At 37.7% G+C, this 18,716-nt stretch overlaps 1 protein-coding gene across 2 annotated transcripts in view; it reads left to right on the top strand.

Annotated features, from left to right (window-relative positions):
- Positions 1-8,009, top strand: part of DPP10 (dipeptidyl peptidase like 10) — a 689,331-nt gene extending 681,322 nt beyond the window's left edge. The window contains exons 25-26 of one of the 2 annotated variants that reach the window (XM_037849964.1): positions 3,375-3,448; positions 4,646-8,009. In XM_037849964.1, coding sequence (XP_037705892.1) covers positions 3,375-3,448; positions 4,646-4,780 — 209 coding nt within the window. In that variant the 3' untranslated portion in view covers positions 4,781-8,009. The remainder of the gene's footprint in view (positions 1-3,374; positions 3,449-4,645) is intronic. The other variant, XM_037849965.1, reaches the window with a different exon arrangement.
- The last annotated feature ends 10,707 nt before the right edge of the window (positions 8,010-18,716 follow it).

The following is an 18,716-nucleotide window of genomic DNA, read 5'->3' as shown; positions in this document are numbered from 1 at the left end:
ATATTCAACAATAAAAAATATGATTAAAAAAGAATAAAACAGCCTATATTGGCACAAAAATAGACAATATTGAACAATGGAATCAAATTGAGAGTTCAGAAATAGACCCCCAGATCTATGGTTTTGATTTTTGACAAGGCCCCCAAATCCACTGAACTGGGACAGAATAGTCTCTTCAACAAATTGGGCAGGGAGAACTGGATAGCCATATCTAAAAAAATGAAAGAGGACTCCTACTTCACACCATATAAAAAATTAACTCAAAGTGGATCAAAGACTTACATATAAAATCCAGTACCATAAAACTCCTAGAAGATAATATAGGAAACATCTTTCAAGACCTAGTAATTGGAGGTAACTTCTTAAACCTTACACCCAAAGTACAAGCAATGTTTAAAAAAAAAAAAAAATGGATAAATGGGAACTTGTCAAAATCAAATGCTTCTGTGGTCAAAGGACTTTGCCCAAGGTGAAGAGGAAGCCAACTCAATGGGAGAAAATATTTGGAAACGATATATCTGATAAGGATCCAGTATATACAAAGAATCCTACAACAAAATGACATTGGTACAAACAATCCAATCATACATTGGCAAAAGAGATGGATAGATGTTTCCAAAGAAGAAGTACACATTGCTAAAAAGCACATGGAAAAAATGTTCATCTTCATTAGCTATTAGGGAAGTGCAAATCAAATCCACAATGAGATACCATCTCATACCTATAAGAATGGCTGCCATTAAACAAACAGGAAACTACAAGTGCTGGAGAGGCCGTGGAGAAACTACAACACTTACCCACTGCTGGTGGGAATTTATAGTGGTACAGCCTCTGTGGAAGACAATTTGGTGGTTCCTCAGAAAACTCAATATTGAGTTGCTCTATGACCTGGCAATTCCACTACTTGATATACGCTCACAAGATCTGAAAGCAGTGACACAGACAGACATTTGCACACCGATTTTCATAGCAGCATTATTCACAATTGCCAAGAGATGGAAACAATCCAAGTGCCCTTCAACAGACAAGTAGATAAACAAAATGTTGTGTAGACATATGATGGAATATTATGCAGCAGTAAAAAGGAATGAGGTCCAGAAACATGTGACAATATGGATGAACCTTGACATAATGCTAAGTGAAATAAGTCATACAGAAAAGAACAGATAATGTATGATTTCACTAATATGAACCCACTAGATAATGTATAATCAAAAGTCTTAAAATGTAGACTATAGGGGACCTAGAGATAGACAGATGTTAGAGAATGGGGAGCGGTTACCTAGTATGTACAGACTTGTTAATGAGGTGAATTTAAAGGTACGGGAATGGACAGTGGCAATGATAGTTCGTTAATGGGATTATAAGTAACAGTATTGTATTGAAGCCAAAAATGATTGAAAGGGGTTGTTTAAAGTCATGTATCTCACAGATTAGTACTACAAATATAAATAAGTTCTTGCATGATCTACTTTAAAGGTATGCACCTGTACAAAGAGTTAACAACAGAGTGGTATATGGGAAAAACTACCTATTGCATGCTATGGACTATATATATTTTAGGAATACCTATATGTATTAGGAATAAACCAGGGTAAATAATTGAGAGGCAGATATCAAATTCAAATGGGGTGTTTTGAGTTTTGATAATTGTCTAAAATTCGGAGTGATGATTATTGTACAACTAAGTGAGGATAATAGGAGACATTGTTTATTTTGATTAGAAAATATGCTGTATGAAATTAAGGACCCCCTCGATCTTGAGACTTGCTCTCATGAAACTTACTTCTGTAAAGGGGAGGCAGATCCTACCTATAATTATGCCTGATAGTCACTTCCAGAGAACCTCTTTTGTTGCTCAGATGTGGCCTGTCTCTCTCTCTAAGCCCAACTCTATAAATAAATGGGACATGACTGCCAGGGGAATGAGTCTTGCTGGTGATGTGGGACATGACACCAAGGGATGAGCCTGGCCCTGGCATCAGAGATTGAGAATGCCTTCTTGACCAAAAGGGGGAAAAGAAATGTAGCAAAATAAGGTTTCAGTGGCTAAGAGATTTCAAATAGATTCAAGAGGCTATTCTGGAGGTTACTCATGCAAGCTTCAGCTAGATATTGCAAATTGCCACAGTTTGCCAAGCCCCAACCAACAGAATTCCTGAAAACCCTAAAGAATATCTAGGTCTCTATCTGAGACTCTATGAAAAGTGTCACTCACTAAGTTTATTTTTCAGAAATTTAAAACCTCCAGATTTCTCCTATGCCAGATAAGTCCTGAAACCCAGAGGCACCAGTCTCTTCAAGAACATCAAACAACTACATCCCCCTACCCCATAATTTTGACACCCCTTTTCAATAGGAACAAGTCAGAGTGGTCATTGCCTAGAGATCCCTTAAGATTGAGACAGTGATCAAATGAGAGGGAGGAGTAGCAACAGACAAGAGAGGATTTAACAAAGGATTATGACTCTTGAATCGTTATACAGATATTTCATTATAGTGTCCAGTGTATTAGAACAGCTAGATGGAAATAACTGAAATTGTGGAACTGTAACACATATCATACTTTCAAATTTGAACTTGTTAAATCGTACCTTGAAAGTTAACACTTTTCTGGATATATGTTATATTTCACAATAAAAAATGTAAAAAAAAAAAAAATGATTTACAAAAATTTGAAGTGCAGGAATGAATATCCCAGATGACCAAACTAATATGCAGAGAGATCTGAGTGGCTGGTCCAAGTCTTCATAACTAGTTAATGACAATGCTCTTACCACATTCAGGTCTACTCTGGTGCTTATTGCTTATTTCAGAGTTTTGGACCATGGTTTCAGATAGAAGGAAAATTGAAATAAACAGGTGAAAACAGAGTCCCATTAAATATTTAGCTCCTGAGATGTATGCTGTATTTTCTCAACATGGGATATTCTTTTCTAATTTTAAAGAATAAGGCAGAATGTCATTACTTAACTGAGACTGGCCCCAGTAATGCTCAGGAAGGAACACAAAGCTGATTTGCTGCATTAATACCCAGGGAAACATTTGCTATATTAACATTTTTATAATTATATAAAATATTAAAGAATTACAAATAATAAATGATATTCAATAAAGTAAATCTAAATACCATCCAGTAACAGGAAGTAGAGCCTTACTGGTAGCTCCTGTTTTTGTTTATTTTTTTTATAATGTAATGCTTAGATTTATCTCTTATCATATCTGCCAGCTTTCTGGTTAAGCCCAGGTACCATTCTCCTAAGTGTGCAACATAAGTAAAGTAAAACAGTTAATCTTTGGGGCAAAAATGATATGAGATGTTCTGATCCTTATAAAATTAATTTTTTCCAATATCATAATTTATTATCTTGCAGCAAAAGTTCATTTCCAGCATTCAGCAGAATTAATCAAGCACCTAATAAAAGCTGGAGTGAATTATACTATGCAGGTAAGACATTTTTTCAGAAGAACTTGTTTTCTGACCTTGCTCTTTTGGTCACAAGATACAGAACCTAGCTTCTTTGAGCTTCAGCTTGTGTGCCATAGCCCTAGTTCCCAGGGAAGAAATATGTTAGCTCTTTAGAGAGCATGATGCTTCATCCCTAAGAATCTGTCTTTGAACGTTTAGTTATGCCTTCTCATTAACCAAGTTGTTAAAATACATATTTAAAATCTGGTCCCCTCAATTGATTGGGGAAGACATTTTGGCAGAATGCCACACTCGCTTCCATGCTATGGTGGTAACTTCTCTTTGTCCATTACCTCCATTCTTATCACTCTCTTTGAACCTCTTCACCACACCATCCACCATGCTACTCCTTTTCTGTTTTTCAGGTACCAGAAATTGTGTTCTTTATTCTTATCAAATGAGAATTTGTATCAGCTCATGTTTTACAAGTGAATTCAGTAATCTCTTTCAACACTGTTTCTTTTCTCATCATTTATTTCATATCACTAATAAGGAATTATGTTAACAGAACAACTTTGTTTTTTCTTGTCCCTTTTCTTGTCTCTCCTTGCTTTCCAACAGTGTTTTAGTTACCTAGGGCTGCAGAAACAAAGTCCCACAAATGGGATGTTCAATAAAATATACTTCATACTACAAAGGATCTTTCAGTCTGGTGGCAGAATCATAGAAGGAAATAAAAATGTTGATTCCTCAGCTCTTCAGCATTTGGGAGAACCAGAAATAATTCAACTTATCTAAAACACAAAGCAGTGGGGGTTCGGGTGATGAAAGATAGAGATGTAGAGAGAAACATTTCAGGTCATGCCTTAAGCCACATTAAGGAGTAGGGAGCTTTATTCAGAGGGTGATGAGGCACCATTTAAAAAGTTTTCACCCAGGAATTGACCTGATTGTATTTGTATTTTAGAAAAACTCACTAGTGTCACTTAAATTGGAAAGGACATAAATAGGGAAGAGTTGACCTTTTTTTTTTGTCAAGTCCTAATTTATATAAAAAACGTGTTGCCTCAAATATCAATTATGATATGCTTACAATAAAAATAAGGCAGCATAAATAAAACAGAATTGAAGTAGGTGAGATATTTCCAAAGTGTCCATGTCACTGGTGCTAAATGAAAGCCGAGAGAGAACAGCGACTTTGGTAACCTGAAATCTCCTTTCTCTTCAACATCTTAGGTTTACCCAGATGAAGGTCATAACGTATCTGAGAAGAGCAAGTATCACCTCTACAGCACAATCCTCAGATTCTTCAGTGATTGCTTAAAGGAAGAAATAGCTGAGTTGCCACAGGAACCAGAAGAAGATGAATAATGGACCCTATTGATACAGGACTGAAGGGGATATTAAGGCTCAATGAAACTCAACCAAGAGACGTTAGTACTGCAGATGCTCCGGAATTTCAAGGGCAGCTTAAGGAGATGACACTGGAACAGCACACTCAGAGACAATGAACTAGAATTTGAATACAGAAGTCCAAGTCAGTGTTGCCAAGGGCGCAGAACCTGTTTCTTAGTAGAATGAAGGTCAAAGAGTTGGTTTCCTGGGAGAAATTAGTTTTGCATTAAAGTAGGATTAGTGCATGTTTTCTTCTGTTATCCCCATTTGTTCTGTAACTAGTTGCTCTCATTTTAATTTCAATGGCCACCGTCATCATCACAAGTGATCATCAGTACTACAGTCCCTGATCTGATGGCTGAGCTGCAACCTAACACTTTACTGTACCGTTACAATAAGTGCAATTCCTTCATTGTCTATTATTATGCATAAGAAAATATTCAGTTAATAAAAAACAGAGTATTTTATGTAATTTCTGTTTTTAAAAAGGCATTATTAAATGGGTCAAAGATGTAGGAATATCGATTTCAGCACCTTCCAAAGTTCAGCCATTTAATGGTAGATATATCTTTAACTCAACACACGAGTGTATGTTTCACAATATAGATACACACGTGTACATATGCAGTCTATAAACCTATCTTTACATGTTATTCATGCTATAACGGATAAACCTTCAATGAATTAGAAGAGATGCTCTTTTACAGGCAATAATGGATGCTTTGTTTAATGAGCCAAATGTGAGGAAACATTTTTTTCCAATTCAAATTCTAGCTATTGCTTTCCTATAAATGTTTGGGTTGTGTTTGGTATTGTTTTTAGTGGTTAATAGTTTTCTAGTTGCAATTTAATTTTTTGGATATGATACTTTGTCACATGTAAATTAGATACTTAAATATTAAATTATAGTTTCTGATAAAGAAATTTTGTTAACAATGCAATGCCAGAGTGCTATTTTGCTCTTTTGGTGGAGAAGGCTTTTTTTTTCTTTTTTTTTTTTTTAATACTTGGTCCTTTTACTTCTCTCTCTCAGTGCAGAATCAATTCTCATTCTCATTGTAAATGCAGAGCTGGAGTATTTCATTTGCCAGTTCCTATTTAGTATTCCATGCCTGTCCAATACATCTGTTACTGTTTAATTTAAATCCTCTGGTGAGAATACGAAATGAAATATTTTTATTCATTGACCAAAAAGTTCACAAACAGGTAATTTGAGTTGAAGGCACAAAATGCATCAGTTCCTGTGCTGTGTTGACTTGCAGTAGTAACTGAGAGTATAAAATAAATTTGACTATATGAAGTCAATTTAAGGCATGAGAATATTAACTTAAGTCAAAGAGTATCTTCTAAGTTCTCTTAAGTGACATCCTGGGGATATCTAAGAGTCTGTAACCAGGCATAGAAGTTTAGACAAACCGGGGGAGAACACCATATTTTTTGTGCTGTTGTTAGAGAAGTCCTTAAGAATATCATGGATTACCATGAGGTCAAGATACCACAATGTTAAAATGTCACAGATTTGCTCAGTCATCCTCCCATTTTGTTGAAAAATCCCAGGTATTTAGAGATGTGTGAATCATTGATTGAATAATCACTTTTCTTCTGGATGCTTTGAAATTGTGTCTTCACTGCCCAGTTGAATTCAATTTAAAATGGGGAATGTTCTCTCTTAAAAGATCCTTTGCAGGTCTTTTTCAAGAATAGTAAACACTTTTTTTTTTTTTAAACAAAATAAGGTGTAATGATTAAAAGGAACGTTTTGCCTTTTTTTATTAAGATGAAAATTTCTTTTTTTAGGCTTATTTCAAGTCCAACTGAAGCTTTTTAATCACTATTTTAAACTTCAGCCACTAGAGTTTTTTATGATGCAAATAATTACATTGTCTGAAAGATGCGGTTTTATTGAATGTCAATTTGAGTAACACTTAAAAGTATTTACCTTTTACTGTTCATCATTTCTCTTGTTTTATTATTATTATCAATGTTTATATTTTTTCAATTAATTTAATACACTTTCTAATGTAAATAGCATTTGTCTGGAACCCACTCTGACTTCAAAGACTAAGTATATCTCAAATGAAGACATACTGTTTAGTAGGAAGGAGAAAATTTTTCATCTTCATGATTATCTGAGCTTAACAATTGGGCTATTTTAGATAAGGGAATGCTCACCACTACAGTCACTGACTCTTAAAGGAATCATGTAACTGGATATGCCCTTTATCCAATTACCCCTTGTCATAACTCCAATATTTCATATATATATACATTCCTAGAGTTTCCTAGGAATCCAGCAGCAAGCTTGCCAAGTATTATTTTCCCCTTAAACTTAGAAAAATCCAAGATAAACCAAAAACACTCTAATAAAACAGGTAAGCAATATTAAGTGATCCACAGAGATAAATGCATAGTGTTTTACAACTGTCCTTGAAAGGGAAGTGTTTCTCTCACTTTGGTTGCCTCCATTTGGAAGTCTCTCACTCAACACTTAGAGGCTAAGGAGACAATATTGATCCCTTTGAGTTTTCTAACAGAGCTGGGAGGAGGGGAACTTGTCAAAACACAACTCTCAGCTTGCTCTGAGAAGTCTTTCTTATTGGATTTTTAGCACAGAAATCACCCCTGAGGGTCTTGTGGGTGCCAGTCTACTAAAAAGAGGTGACTTTTCCACACTGGTCTTTAACATGCGGAGGATTATTTAAGCCACCATCTTTCACATGGTGGGCCTTGCAACAGAGGTACCTGGGATCCAATTTCTCTCAGCTCTCTAGGTTCATTGGGAGCATGTGGCATCTTTAAGGGACCATGTATCATATACCTCTTTTGTCTCTCCTCACTTCCTCTGACCACCTTCACATCCTGCTTCAACCAGTACTACATAAAGTGTAATCCACATCCTCAGCTGCACGTCCTGTCTTTCACTTTGTGCTCTAAGATTCTCTGACAGCCATGGCAGCCACCTGCTGGAACCAACTGATAAACTAGCTACACACTCCTGTATGGAAGCATTAAAACCCCCTCACTGAACTCCAACCAATGGGTTATACCAGCTGTTGGCGAAATGCTCCCATTTGTCTTCCTGCTGATATAAAATGTGGTCCTTGGAGGTTCCAAAGGGCCCCAGTTGCCCACAGCTTGTACTCTTCCATTTTGCTCTCTCCTGCTTCACACCTCTCAGTCCCCCACTTCTCTTCCCTAAGATCACTTCCCCAAATAAACTAGACATGCACCAGCTTTTGTCTCAGGCTCTGCTTTCTAGGGAAAATCTTCTTTCCAAAGGAGTTTACCACTGTGAATATTATAGGAAGAAAAAATAAAAAGCAGACTAAGGAAATTGGTTCTTTTCAGGTCTGAATAAGCTGTTTCTACCTAAAATGTATGGGACTAAATGTCAGCCCATGTAGCCAAGTGTTCTACATGCATTATCAGATTGAATCTTCACAACATGCCCTGAATAGATGGCCCTATTCCCATTTTACAAATAAGGAAAGTGAGTCCCAGAGAAGTAAGTAACTTTCCCAAGGTCACATAACTAATAAGTAATTAAATTAAAACCCAGTTCCATCCAACACAGAAGCCCATGTTCTCAGCCTCTCCACTCTACAGAGAGGATGTTTAACCTGCGTTCACCCCATCTGATAACAGAGTCTCAATATTTAAGCATATAGTTCTAGATCATTCTAGATGTTTAAGAATGATTTGACAGTAAAAATAATATAGGTAAATGATATCCCAATCATCACAGCTTTTGTATCCATGTTTGAAGTTATATATTTTTCCTCCCTCTCACTCTTTTGGAGACATGTCAAGAGCTTCCGTTTTCCATGGAAACATTTCCCAAAAGACTATAAGTAAATTACCTGGGAAGTCAGTAGTAAATACTCTTTTGCTGATATGATGGCCAGGGCACTCCAAAATCATTCTAAGAGGCATCCATTTACTGAGGGAGCATTATATTTACCAAAGCATCCAGCCTTGAAAACATGAAAACCTGACCTAATCTTCACCCACTATAAAATATATGCCTATTGGTTACTTTGGGACCAAAAAAAAAAAAAAAAAAAAATCAACTATACAACCACAAATCCAGAGAGTACTCTGCAACATTTAGAGTCACAGCAAACACCCACACTCCTATGCACAATCTAACTTAGGAAACTTGCATTGCCTCCTAGGCAATAAATTTTGTTACCACCTATCAGAGTGGCTAACAACAGGTTTATTCTATTTGGCAAAGTCCCAACCATTGTTGGGGAAAGAATCTATTAATTCAAAATTCTTTCTCTCATCAGTGACAAGCAGACAGATTTTAAAAGTGAAACAAATCACATCAAAGTAAAATTTTGTTTATTTTTCATGAAGACTTCTCATTAAGTTTAAGACTGTCTGATGCAAGGATCATAAGGACACAAGGCTTTTGAATTCAGAAGCTTGGAAGCCAGGAACATTTCTGTGCTGATTACAACAACCTGTCCTTTTCTGTCAGGCCTGGCATCATTTTAGCTAAATTATCCTTGAAACAAGTGAGGCTTTAGAATGCAGAATCCCATATGGCAAGTGGTATCACAGAAAAAGAACTCACATTTTCTCAAAATCTTCTAAGTACCACAACCTATACTGGGCTTTTTACCTACATTTTCCAATTAATCGTTAAATAAAACATTTGAGGTACAAGGAACTGCTCTCTGATGAATAAATCAAGATTTAGAGAGGTTTAGCAATTTTCTTAGCAATGACCAAACTGTGTAGATGACAGAATCAGGATTTGAACTCACACTTTGATGTTTTCAAAGCCCTCACATGCAGTGATCATACCTATGCCTAAAATAACTGGTGAGTTCCTAAGGTTTACCTTCATGTCCTTACGTTGAATTCAACTTTGCAGTCTAAATCTATTCAATGCTGTTATTTAAGATGCTTCTGGCTGCAAGTAATGGAACACAAAATTAAATTAGCTTAAATATCTGTGACTCAATATGAGGGAATCTTGGACATCACCTGGCAGTTTGTCAGAAACGCTGACTCTTAGACCTCACCCTGACCTTCCTGAATCAGAAACTGAATGTTAACAAAACCTCTAAGTGATGTGAATGAACATTACAGTTTGAGAAGCACTGGCTTAAATGACAAGAATATTCATTAACTCACATCAAGAGAGCTAAAGTTGGGTGGTTCTAGGGTCCATTTAACAGAACGATGATGGAACCAATTCCTGGCCTCCTCCCACGTTTCTACTTTTCCAACCTCAATCTGTTGGTTGTACCTTTTGATGGCATCAGGAAAATGGCAGCTCCCCCAGGACCCATCCTTTCACAGCCAAGTCCCAGGATAGACAGGTAAGTATCATTTTACCAGGGAAGACAGATAATTTCCTCTAGAAGTTCTGAGCACAATTCCACCTGTGCTTTGTCACAAGCCCCTATTCTAGATATAAGGAAGGCTGGGAAGTTGTGATTCTGAAATTTTCAACCTCTTTAGTCAGAACTCAAGTAAGAAGGGAAGGAGAGCAGGTGTAAGATGGGTGCCCAATGTATGGGTATACTCCCATGGTAAGAGGATCCTTCCTGCCACCATTTTAGCTAAAGGAATTTCTTGAGGTATTACACCACAGGGCTGAGTGTTTTGTGTGGATCCTTCATTTGAAAATGTCTCACTTTCCCTCCCAGAAGATCCCCAACACCCGCCTCACCCTCTGCTCCTGAGAACTAGTAAATTCTACCCTGGTCAACATTTTCTGTTTTCACCTCTGCCCTTCACTGTTGACACATTTTCCAAAGCAGGAAAGAAGTTTTGAAATTTGATTGCTGCACCAGCGATCCCATTTGGTAGGCTTTATTTACTGTAACATGATTTATGTCGCCTTGATTATCCCGTATGACCTGAATTGCTGGTCCCACCATTAATTCTCCTGATTGATGGATTATGTGGGGCCTCTATGGATGGGAAAAGAAGAGTCCTGACCAAGAAGCACAGGTGACACAGTTGCCCATTCATATGCACTTGTAATGGGCATAATTCTCATTATGCTCCAACTCTCGATCCCTTAGGGCAGCGTGTGTGACTTTTAAAGATCTGTATGGATTTTGAGTCCTTGGCAAGAACAAATTACCAATTCTCTTGCCCAGATAAGTGGAAAATTTCATCTTCAAGTTGACTTCAAATCCTGTAATGAATCAAATGTATTTTGAGCCTACTATGTACTCGGTGCTATGTGTAGGACACAGCATTGGATCCTTTTTGACAGTCTAATTAATATGTCTAATGTGTAAATGGACATTTAGTTGAAATATAACTGAGTCACCACTACTAAAATTTATCAGTGCATTTAACAGTGTTTGGCTTTCACCATGTCATTTGTAATGCTCCCCTGATTGCATAATCCACTCCCTAGAAGTACCCGCCTTGAAAAGATACCTCTTAATGAACCTACTGATTTTATTCAAGTTAAAAAGAGCTCCAAAGCTAACATTCATACTTAAGAAAAGCTGGTCTGCACGTAGTTTCCTATCTTACTTTCAATTTTAGGGAAAATTTTGGGAAAGTCTTGCCATTATCTGACAATTTTTTCTCAGTCCAAATCTCCTGTGCCAGAGGAACATTGATAAAGACATTTTTGTTCAGTTTTGCTTTGTCTTTTTCATTATTTTGTGGCATGTTGAATTTATTTTAACTGAATTTTCTGTGGGTTGAAGGAAATAACTTATCTTTCTAAAGAATATGAGTATTTCCAGAGCTTTTTTGTTTTGTTTTGTTTTCTTAAAGAAGAAAAGCAAAAAGAAAAATAAAATGACCCACTGGCTCTAGCCTACCATGGGCTTTGGACCTCAGTTGTGTGTTTACCAGCTTGGATACAGAACTAATTGTGTGTTTACTGACCTTCTTTCAGCATTCTTTCCTCATTCTCCAGAAACCAGGAAACCGTATAATTTGCATACTCTTCTTTTGTTCTCAGGCTGATACACATTACAGAAGGGAGTTAAAAGTTTTGACGTGTGCATTTACGGTTTTGTTAACGTCACCTGGACTCTACAACATTAGAAAATGTTCCTTAATTATGCTTATTCACTTTTCAACCAAAATTTAATGCATCTCTCCCAATTATTTCCAATTCTCCAAATTCCCCCCTCATTATTCTATCCCACTGACTATAACTCCTCACTTATGTGCACTTTTTTATGTAAGTAATTTATATTATACTCTGCCATGTTTGTAATCTACTAGGGAAATGAAAAATATTCTAATTAATAACAATAATAAACATTAACAACTTGCTTACTATGCACCAGGCCTTAGGCTAAGCTCATTAATAGACTAATTTTCAAACAGCTACATAATAGTGTTATGTACAATCACTATTCCAATTTGCAAATGAGAAAGTCAAAGCTTAGCAACGTTAAGTGAATTACTGAAAGTCACTAGTGATGGACAGTATCTCAAATTTCAGTATGTTAAGCAAATGAAGCTTAATTTCTCACTCTGATGGAGTCCTATATGGCATGTAGGAGCTTTTTCAGTTATGCCCTCTGGAACCTATGGCCTCCATGCCCTAACCTTGGGGGAAAAGAAAGGCAGAGTTGATGCATCACACCAGCTCTACATTACCATGGCTATAAAGTGACACCCTTCAAACGCCTGCTTATAGTCTATTATTCAGGGCAGCTCTCAAGGTCTAAATCTAATCAGCTAACTCAAGGGGTTAGAAAAAAATAGCAGTAAAAAAAACAGAATTCAGTGAGCACTGTGTTAAGAGTCCACCATTATGTGCATAAAATATTTTATTTGCACCTTTGCTTCACCTACACACAGAACACAATTAATCCAACCCCAAAAGACCCAACCCCAATGCCTTCAAGTTGAATTCCCAGGATTTCTAGGTTTTGTGCAGCAGCCTTCACATCAAGTTCATACGAGACTACTTTTGCTCTAAATACATTTGATTTTTAAAAAGTCTTCTGTAATCCAGGCCCCTAAAATACAAGGGTGGAACAGGGATGGGATAATCAAAATAAATAGTCCCATTCGGAAAGGGAAATAATGGATAAGTCTGCTTTGGGGGTTTGAATGAGGGTGTCACACAACTTTCTTAGCCCAGAGAGAGTAGCAAGCTCAAATTCTTCTAAAATGTTAAACCACCAAATGCTGTTTAATAGAGACTCATTTTTTTTCTAATAACAAACTTAACACTCTGCTCTTTTTTGGAGGGTAGGGTATGTGACTTCTTTCCGAATCATTCAATATATTGGCAGCTAATTTAAGACTTTTTCCAAAATAAGAGGAAAGACTACCCCCTTTAAACTGATTTTTACATTGATTTATTCAAGAGAAATATTTACTAGATGTTTGTGGTTCTGAGCATTATTTGATCCTGTTGCTTACTATTCATGACCAATAAACTCTGAATTTTTCAACTCTGAAAAGACCCAGATACCTAGACTCTCTATGATCTTATTTTTAAATTCATCTTTAGTAATAATTCACGTACCATAATATATACCATTTTAAGTGCACAATTAGTTTTTAATATATTCATAAAGTTGTGCAAAAATTACCTCTAATTCAAGAATATTTCATCATAACAAAAAAGAAAGAAACTCTATAACCATTAACAGTCACCCTCCATCCCTCTTTTGCCCCAGCACATGACACAACCACTAATCTATTTTCCCTGTCTCTGCAGTTGCCTATTCTGGGCAATTAATATAAATGGAATCATATAATATGTGGTCTTTCATGAATGACTTGTTATTGGTTAAGAGATACAGAGTATAGTGTATAGTTCCAGAAGTTTCAATGTCTGTCTGATAAGAATCTAGAAAATAAGAGGGAAGGGAGAGAAGGAAATAACTAAAATAATAAAAATATCCAAAGCTAAAGAAAAAATTAAGTCTTGAGATTCAAAGGGTCAGTGGAGTAACAAATAAGATGGATTAAAATATACTCACTTTTGGACTCATTTTGGTAAAATTTTGGATCCAAGATAAAAAGAAAGTCCTAAAGGAGTGATGTCATCAACATGGTGACATAAACAGCAACCAAAAACTTCTCCCCAGATATTCAACAAAAATGGGGTCTAACCCTGACTTGTTAGGAACTCTGGAGGAGGGTATGGACAGGAGAAGGACCCTACAGATGCTGAATTGAAGAAGAAGAGAGATATCAGGTAGGAGAACTCCGTTCCAGGCTAGCTGGTCCTCTCCGCGCCCCCTCACTCGGTCGCACGCAGCACAGGAAGAACACAGAACCAGCAGTTGTGATTCCTCTCACTTCCCACTGGGGACACAGACTATAAAATCACTCACAGATTCAGACAGCTCCCCACTGGAGATCAGGAGGCTAGGAGAGGACATTTCAAGGCACAGATCAGTGAGGGACAAAGAATCTGAGAAAAGGTGTGCAGGGACTGTTTCCAACCCTGGGTCTGAAAGCCCTTCCCCCACCCTTGAGGAACACAATACTTGCCTAGGTGATGGCTGAAAACTGTGGCAGCTGGAGGAGTCTTCTCTGTGGGACACAGCCCCACACTGAGTTAGACCTTGTCCAACAAAGTGAGGATGCAGGAACCCTGCAGCTTCAGTCCAGCCCCGTCAGACAGGAGCATCAGGAGACAGTTCAGCCCTGCCCAACAAGACGCAGCTGGGCTCCAGGTGAGACTTCAGCCCCGCCCAGCCAGACTTACCTGGACCCTCAGAGGTAATTCAGCCCTACCCAGCCAGACTCACAGCTGGGCTCCAAGAGGCAACTCTGACTCCCCTGGTCAGACAGCCTCAGATCCAGAAGGTAAACACCTTCTGAGGACGAGTAAGTCACCAAAAAGCACCACTGCTGGATGGACAGGAGAGTGCAAGGGAATTTTAGAACATCACAGGACCTCTGCAGATCTCACCCCGGACCACTGGAGCTGGTCGACACTGCCTGCATGGGAAAATGGCCCTGTTTAAGTTGAGAAATAAGAACAACCCAATGGTTAAAGCAGTGCTCTAAAACAACTCAGGGCTTCCTGACTGACAAAAGACAGAAAACCACCAGGAGCTAGCACTACACAGAGAACTTGCTGTGGTGCCCAGTGCCTACCCCAGAAGCAGGCTGCTGCGGGCACCTGGTTTTAGGGAGAGACCGGGGGTCAGAACTAATCTGACAACTGGCTGGCAAGAGAAACCTATAGGCAGGGCAAGAACCAGAATAACAAGAGCTAAAAAAAAATTGTGATCAGTTAATAGGAAGCTTTGTTAGAAGTCCAGAATAAGTTGAACTGAATACCAAAGAACAGATAGAGAACAAAGCCAACCAATAAGAAAATATACAGCAAAAGAGAGAAAATGACCTCTAGAATAAACTAATCAAAGAAACCAGATGCCTAGACACCAACAAAATACCTGTCACACTAGGAAAAATAAAGATTTGGCCCAGTCAAAGGAACAAACTAACACTTCAAATGAGATACAAGAGTTAAAACAACTAATTAAAAATGTTCAAACCAACACGCTAAATCAATTCAAAAAATCAAATCTGTGAGTTGAGAGAAGATACAGCAAAAGAGATGAAGGAGGAGGAGGGGCAAGATGGCAGCACAGAGAAGTGTGGAATTTGGTTAGTCCCCTGGAGCAACTAATAAACAACAAGGAACAACTAGTAAATAATTTGGAACAACTGCTGGGGGACAACCATGACTGTCTACACACCATACACCAACCTGGATTCAGTGGAATGTCTGAGATCACAACATAAAAACTGTAAGTAAAAACTGTGAAACCAGGCTGGGAACCCCGTCCCCCCACAGCAAGCTGAGCTGCAAGACCTTGCTGTGGGAGAAAGCATTCCTGGAGTGAGCAAATACAGCTCAGCAGAGCTCCAACTGGGGTTTTAATTAGCAAATGCGGACTTCTGAATACGAGCTACAAACAAAGACAAACCCCTAACAGGCAGCAAAGTACCCTGAGATCGCTCACAGTGGAGAGCAGGTGGGGCTGACAGAAAAAAATATGTATATATGCAGAGGCTTTTATAGATGACTGACCTTAGAGAGACAGAAAATTCCTGTGCCCGGGGAAAGGGAGCCCAGAAGACCAGGAGCTCTCTCAGGCTGATGGGCGAAACTGGGGGGCCGTGGACTGGCTCTGAAAAGGGGCTCTCTCTCTCCCTTTTTCTCTCTCTCAACCTAAGTGGCTCAGTGGAGAAAGCCTCAGTCATTTTCAGTTTGCAGCGCTCTGACACAGACAGGGGTGGAGTTAACAGAGTCAGGGAGACAAAGGAGTAATTCAGTGCAGAACATAAATCCATAGGGGCTGTATCTTCCATAAGAGGAAGGAGGTGGGGCCCAACTCTATAGCTTGCCCTCCCTTCAGAATTCAGACCCCAGGGCCTGAGGGAAAATAGTCAAAAGAGAAAAAACATAAGCTGAGAATTAAGTTAATTAAATTAAATAAATTAAATTAAACTACAGACAGGCAAAGGAGGTAAGGGTTGGGAAATAGGAAAGCATTGACCAAAAAAAGGTGTCAAATAGTTTAAATCTATCAGTAATCAAAATATTTAAAAATGAGACACAGATTGTGTTTAAGAAAAAAAGTGATCCATTTATACAATACTACAAAAGATATACCTAAGTAACAAGAAACCTTGAAAATAAAGAGAAGGGATAAACAATGCATCAGGCAATGGTCATAAAAGAAAGTATGCGTAAGTATGGTACTTAAGTACTTACCATACTTTTAAGTGTGGCACTTAAAATAAACCTTTGCATAATGTTTAAATCACACAGGATATGGATATTTAATAAAAGATAATATTCAAAAGTGGATATCTGGTTAAGAAACTTGAAGATGTCATAATGCTACCACAGGAAGCATCTGCTTTAAAGGTTGAAGCTCATTCCAAAAAGGAAGACACAGGGATGGAGGGAACTTCCAGCAGGTGGTCCTTAGAAAGGAATTTGTCTCATCATATCCCCAAAATACAAGACTTCAGGAGCTCAAAGGAACCATTATAGAATCCAAAATTGTCCACCAAACCAAAGAATATTACCAGAAAAGGACTGCACTATCAATGACAGGATGATAATCTCTGGAATTCCTCAGATGGCCACCTGGTAATGCTAGAGGACCTGAAGTGGAACCGTACATAAAATCACCCACCCAACAAAAGCTAACTGGTCACCACGTTCAACCCAAATTTGTGGATGATTTTGAGGACAAGTCACTAAGAATGTCTCCAGTGCACACATTACCTGCCAAGAATTTAATACTGGTAAAACTGTAAAATTGGACATGTATGAGAGCCAAAACCTCAGGGCTCACTTGAACACATCAAAAGGGCCATAAAAAATTAATCCCTGCAACTGGATATTATAATATTCTTGCTATTGGATACTTTTATGGTTATAACAAAGAAATTCCCTATTTAAAACTATGGCTCTAAACAGAGCAAAATAGCTATTTAATTTTCTGTTTCTTACTTGGGGATCCCAATCTATCTTCCTAGTGATAAGAGTATTCATTTCACTGAGACTTTCATTAAATAGTTCTGCAAGGCAGTGCCACTTACTCCAAGATGCCACTGTTTGTAAGACCCCCAATATTCCGGAAAAGTAAAAAGGATCAATGAAATTCTCAAAGTTGGCCAAGTTTCTGAAACATGGGATAGTCTCTGACTCAAGTCTCTGCCTTTGGCTTTAAAGTGATCTCAATTTCTTTGGGAGCTGGTCGATTCTTTCTGTGTTGGTAACAGGCTCACTGATGCAACTAGGAATATTATCCTTCATCCTATAAACATCCAGGTTGCAAGTATGGTCAAATACTGCAAAGGATTCTGGATTCTGCAATACACTCTGTCTTATCATCAACAGGTACGAACATCCTTTCCCCAGTATCCTCCCAAGCAAAACTTGCAAGACCTAAAACCTGGATACTTGGTTTCCTGGAAAACCTAAACTGAAGGAGATGATCACCACGCTCTCCAAGGTGGATCCAAATAGAACTCAGGGCATCTCAGATCACAGCATTACAATTTTGAGGAAGTGTAGTTATCATTCTGATCTTAGTGCTGTGTGATGCAGTTGTCAGGCATATGTTCTCCAGAGTCTTAATGCTTCTGTGCAGCCACTGTCACATCAGATGATCCAACAAGACATACCCTGATCCAACACTAAACTGTGGTTTCTGAGACAACAAATCTTAATTAGAGATCCCAGCAGTGATCTGAGTGAGGCTGATTTCATACTGAACAACCAATCCCAATTGTTATGAAAGACTGAGAACTGGAACCTCAACCCCATCAATCATGGAATTACTACTGCAGAATGTTTTGTGATTCACATAATGCTTGCTTCTTCACACAGAACTTCTCCTCCCTTGTAATGATTCTTGATTTAAGAAATCTACAAATCCAGAGTCAGTTCTATAATTCTGCCCTAAGAAATTCTGAGCTCAAACCCTAAGCAACACAAACAAGCAAGCAAACAAAAACACACTCACTTCCTCAAAAAACAAGTACACCTTTTCAGATTTATTTGTATTGTTCTCTATGGTTGCATTAACTTAATAAAACTAAGTTTGTTTGCATCATAAGAATTTTCTTTAATTTAGATGGGGATTTCCAGTTTCAAAAAACTAACAGTGGGTTTAGTCATCAGTTCTACCTTATTTTTAAAGCATTAAAATCCTATTTTAAATTAATTAACATTGCTTTCTTTAGTTGTTTTGGTTGTTATTTTCAAATATTTTAGTTCAATGTTTAATCTGCTTATAAGTTATGTTTAGATAATGGTTTATTTTATCTCTATATTTTTAATTTATTGGTATGCATTATGGAAAATGTATGATCTATTCTGTAAACATTTGAAGGGTGCTTGAAAAGAAATTACATTATCTTTTGAAAGGAACTATTTATACAAACTATCATCCATTTATATCTATGT

Source organism: Choloepus didactylus, chromosome 9, assembly GCF_015220235.1.
Source record: "Choloepus didactylus isolate mChoDid1 chromosome 9, mChoDid1.pri, whole genome shotgun sequence".
Classification (NCBI taxonomy): domain Eukaryota; kingdom Metazoa; phylum Chordata; class Mammalia; order Pilosa; family Megalonychidae; genus Choloepus; species Choloepus didactylus.
This window is presented reverse-complemented; position numbering and strand designations above follow the sequence as displayed.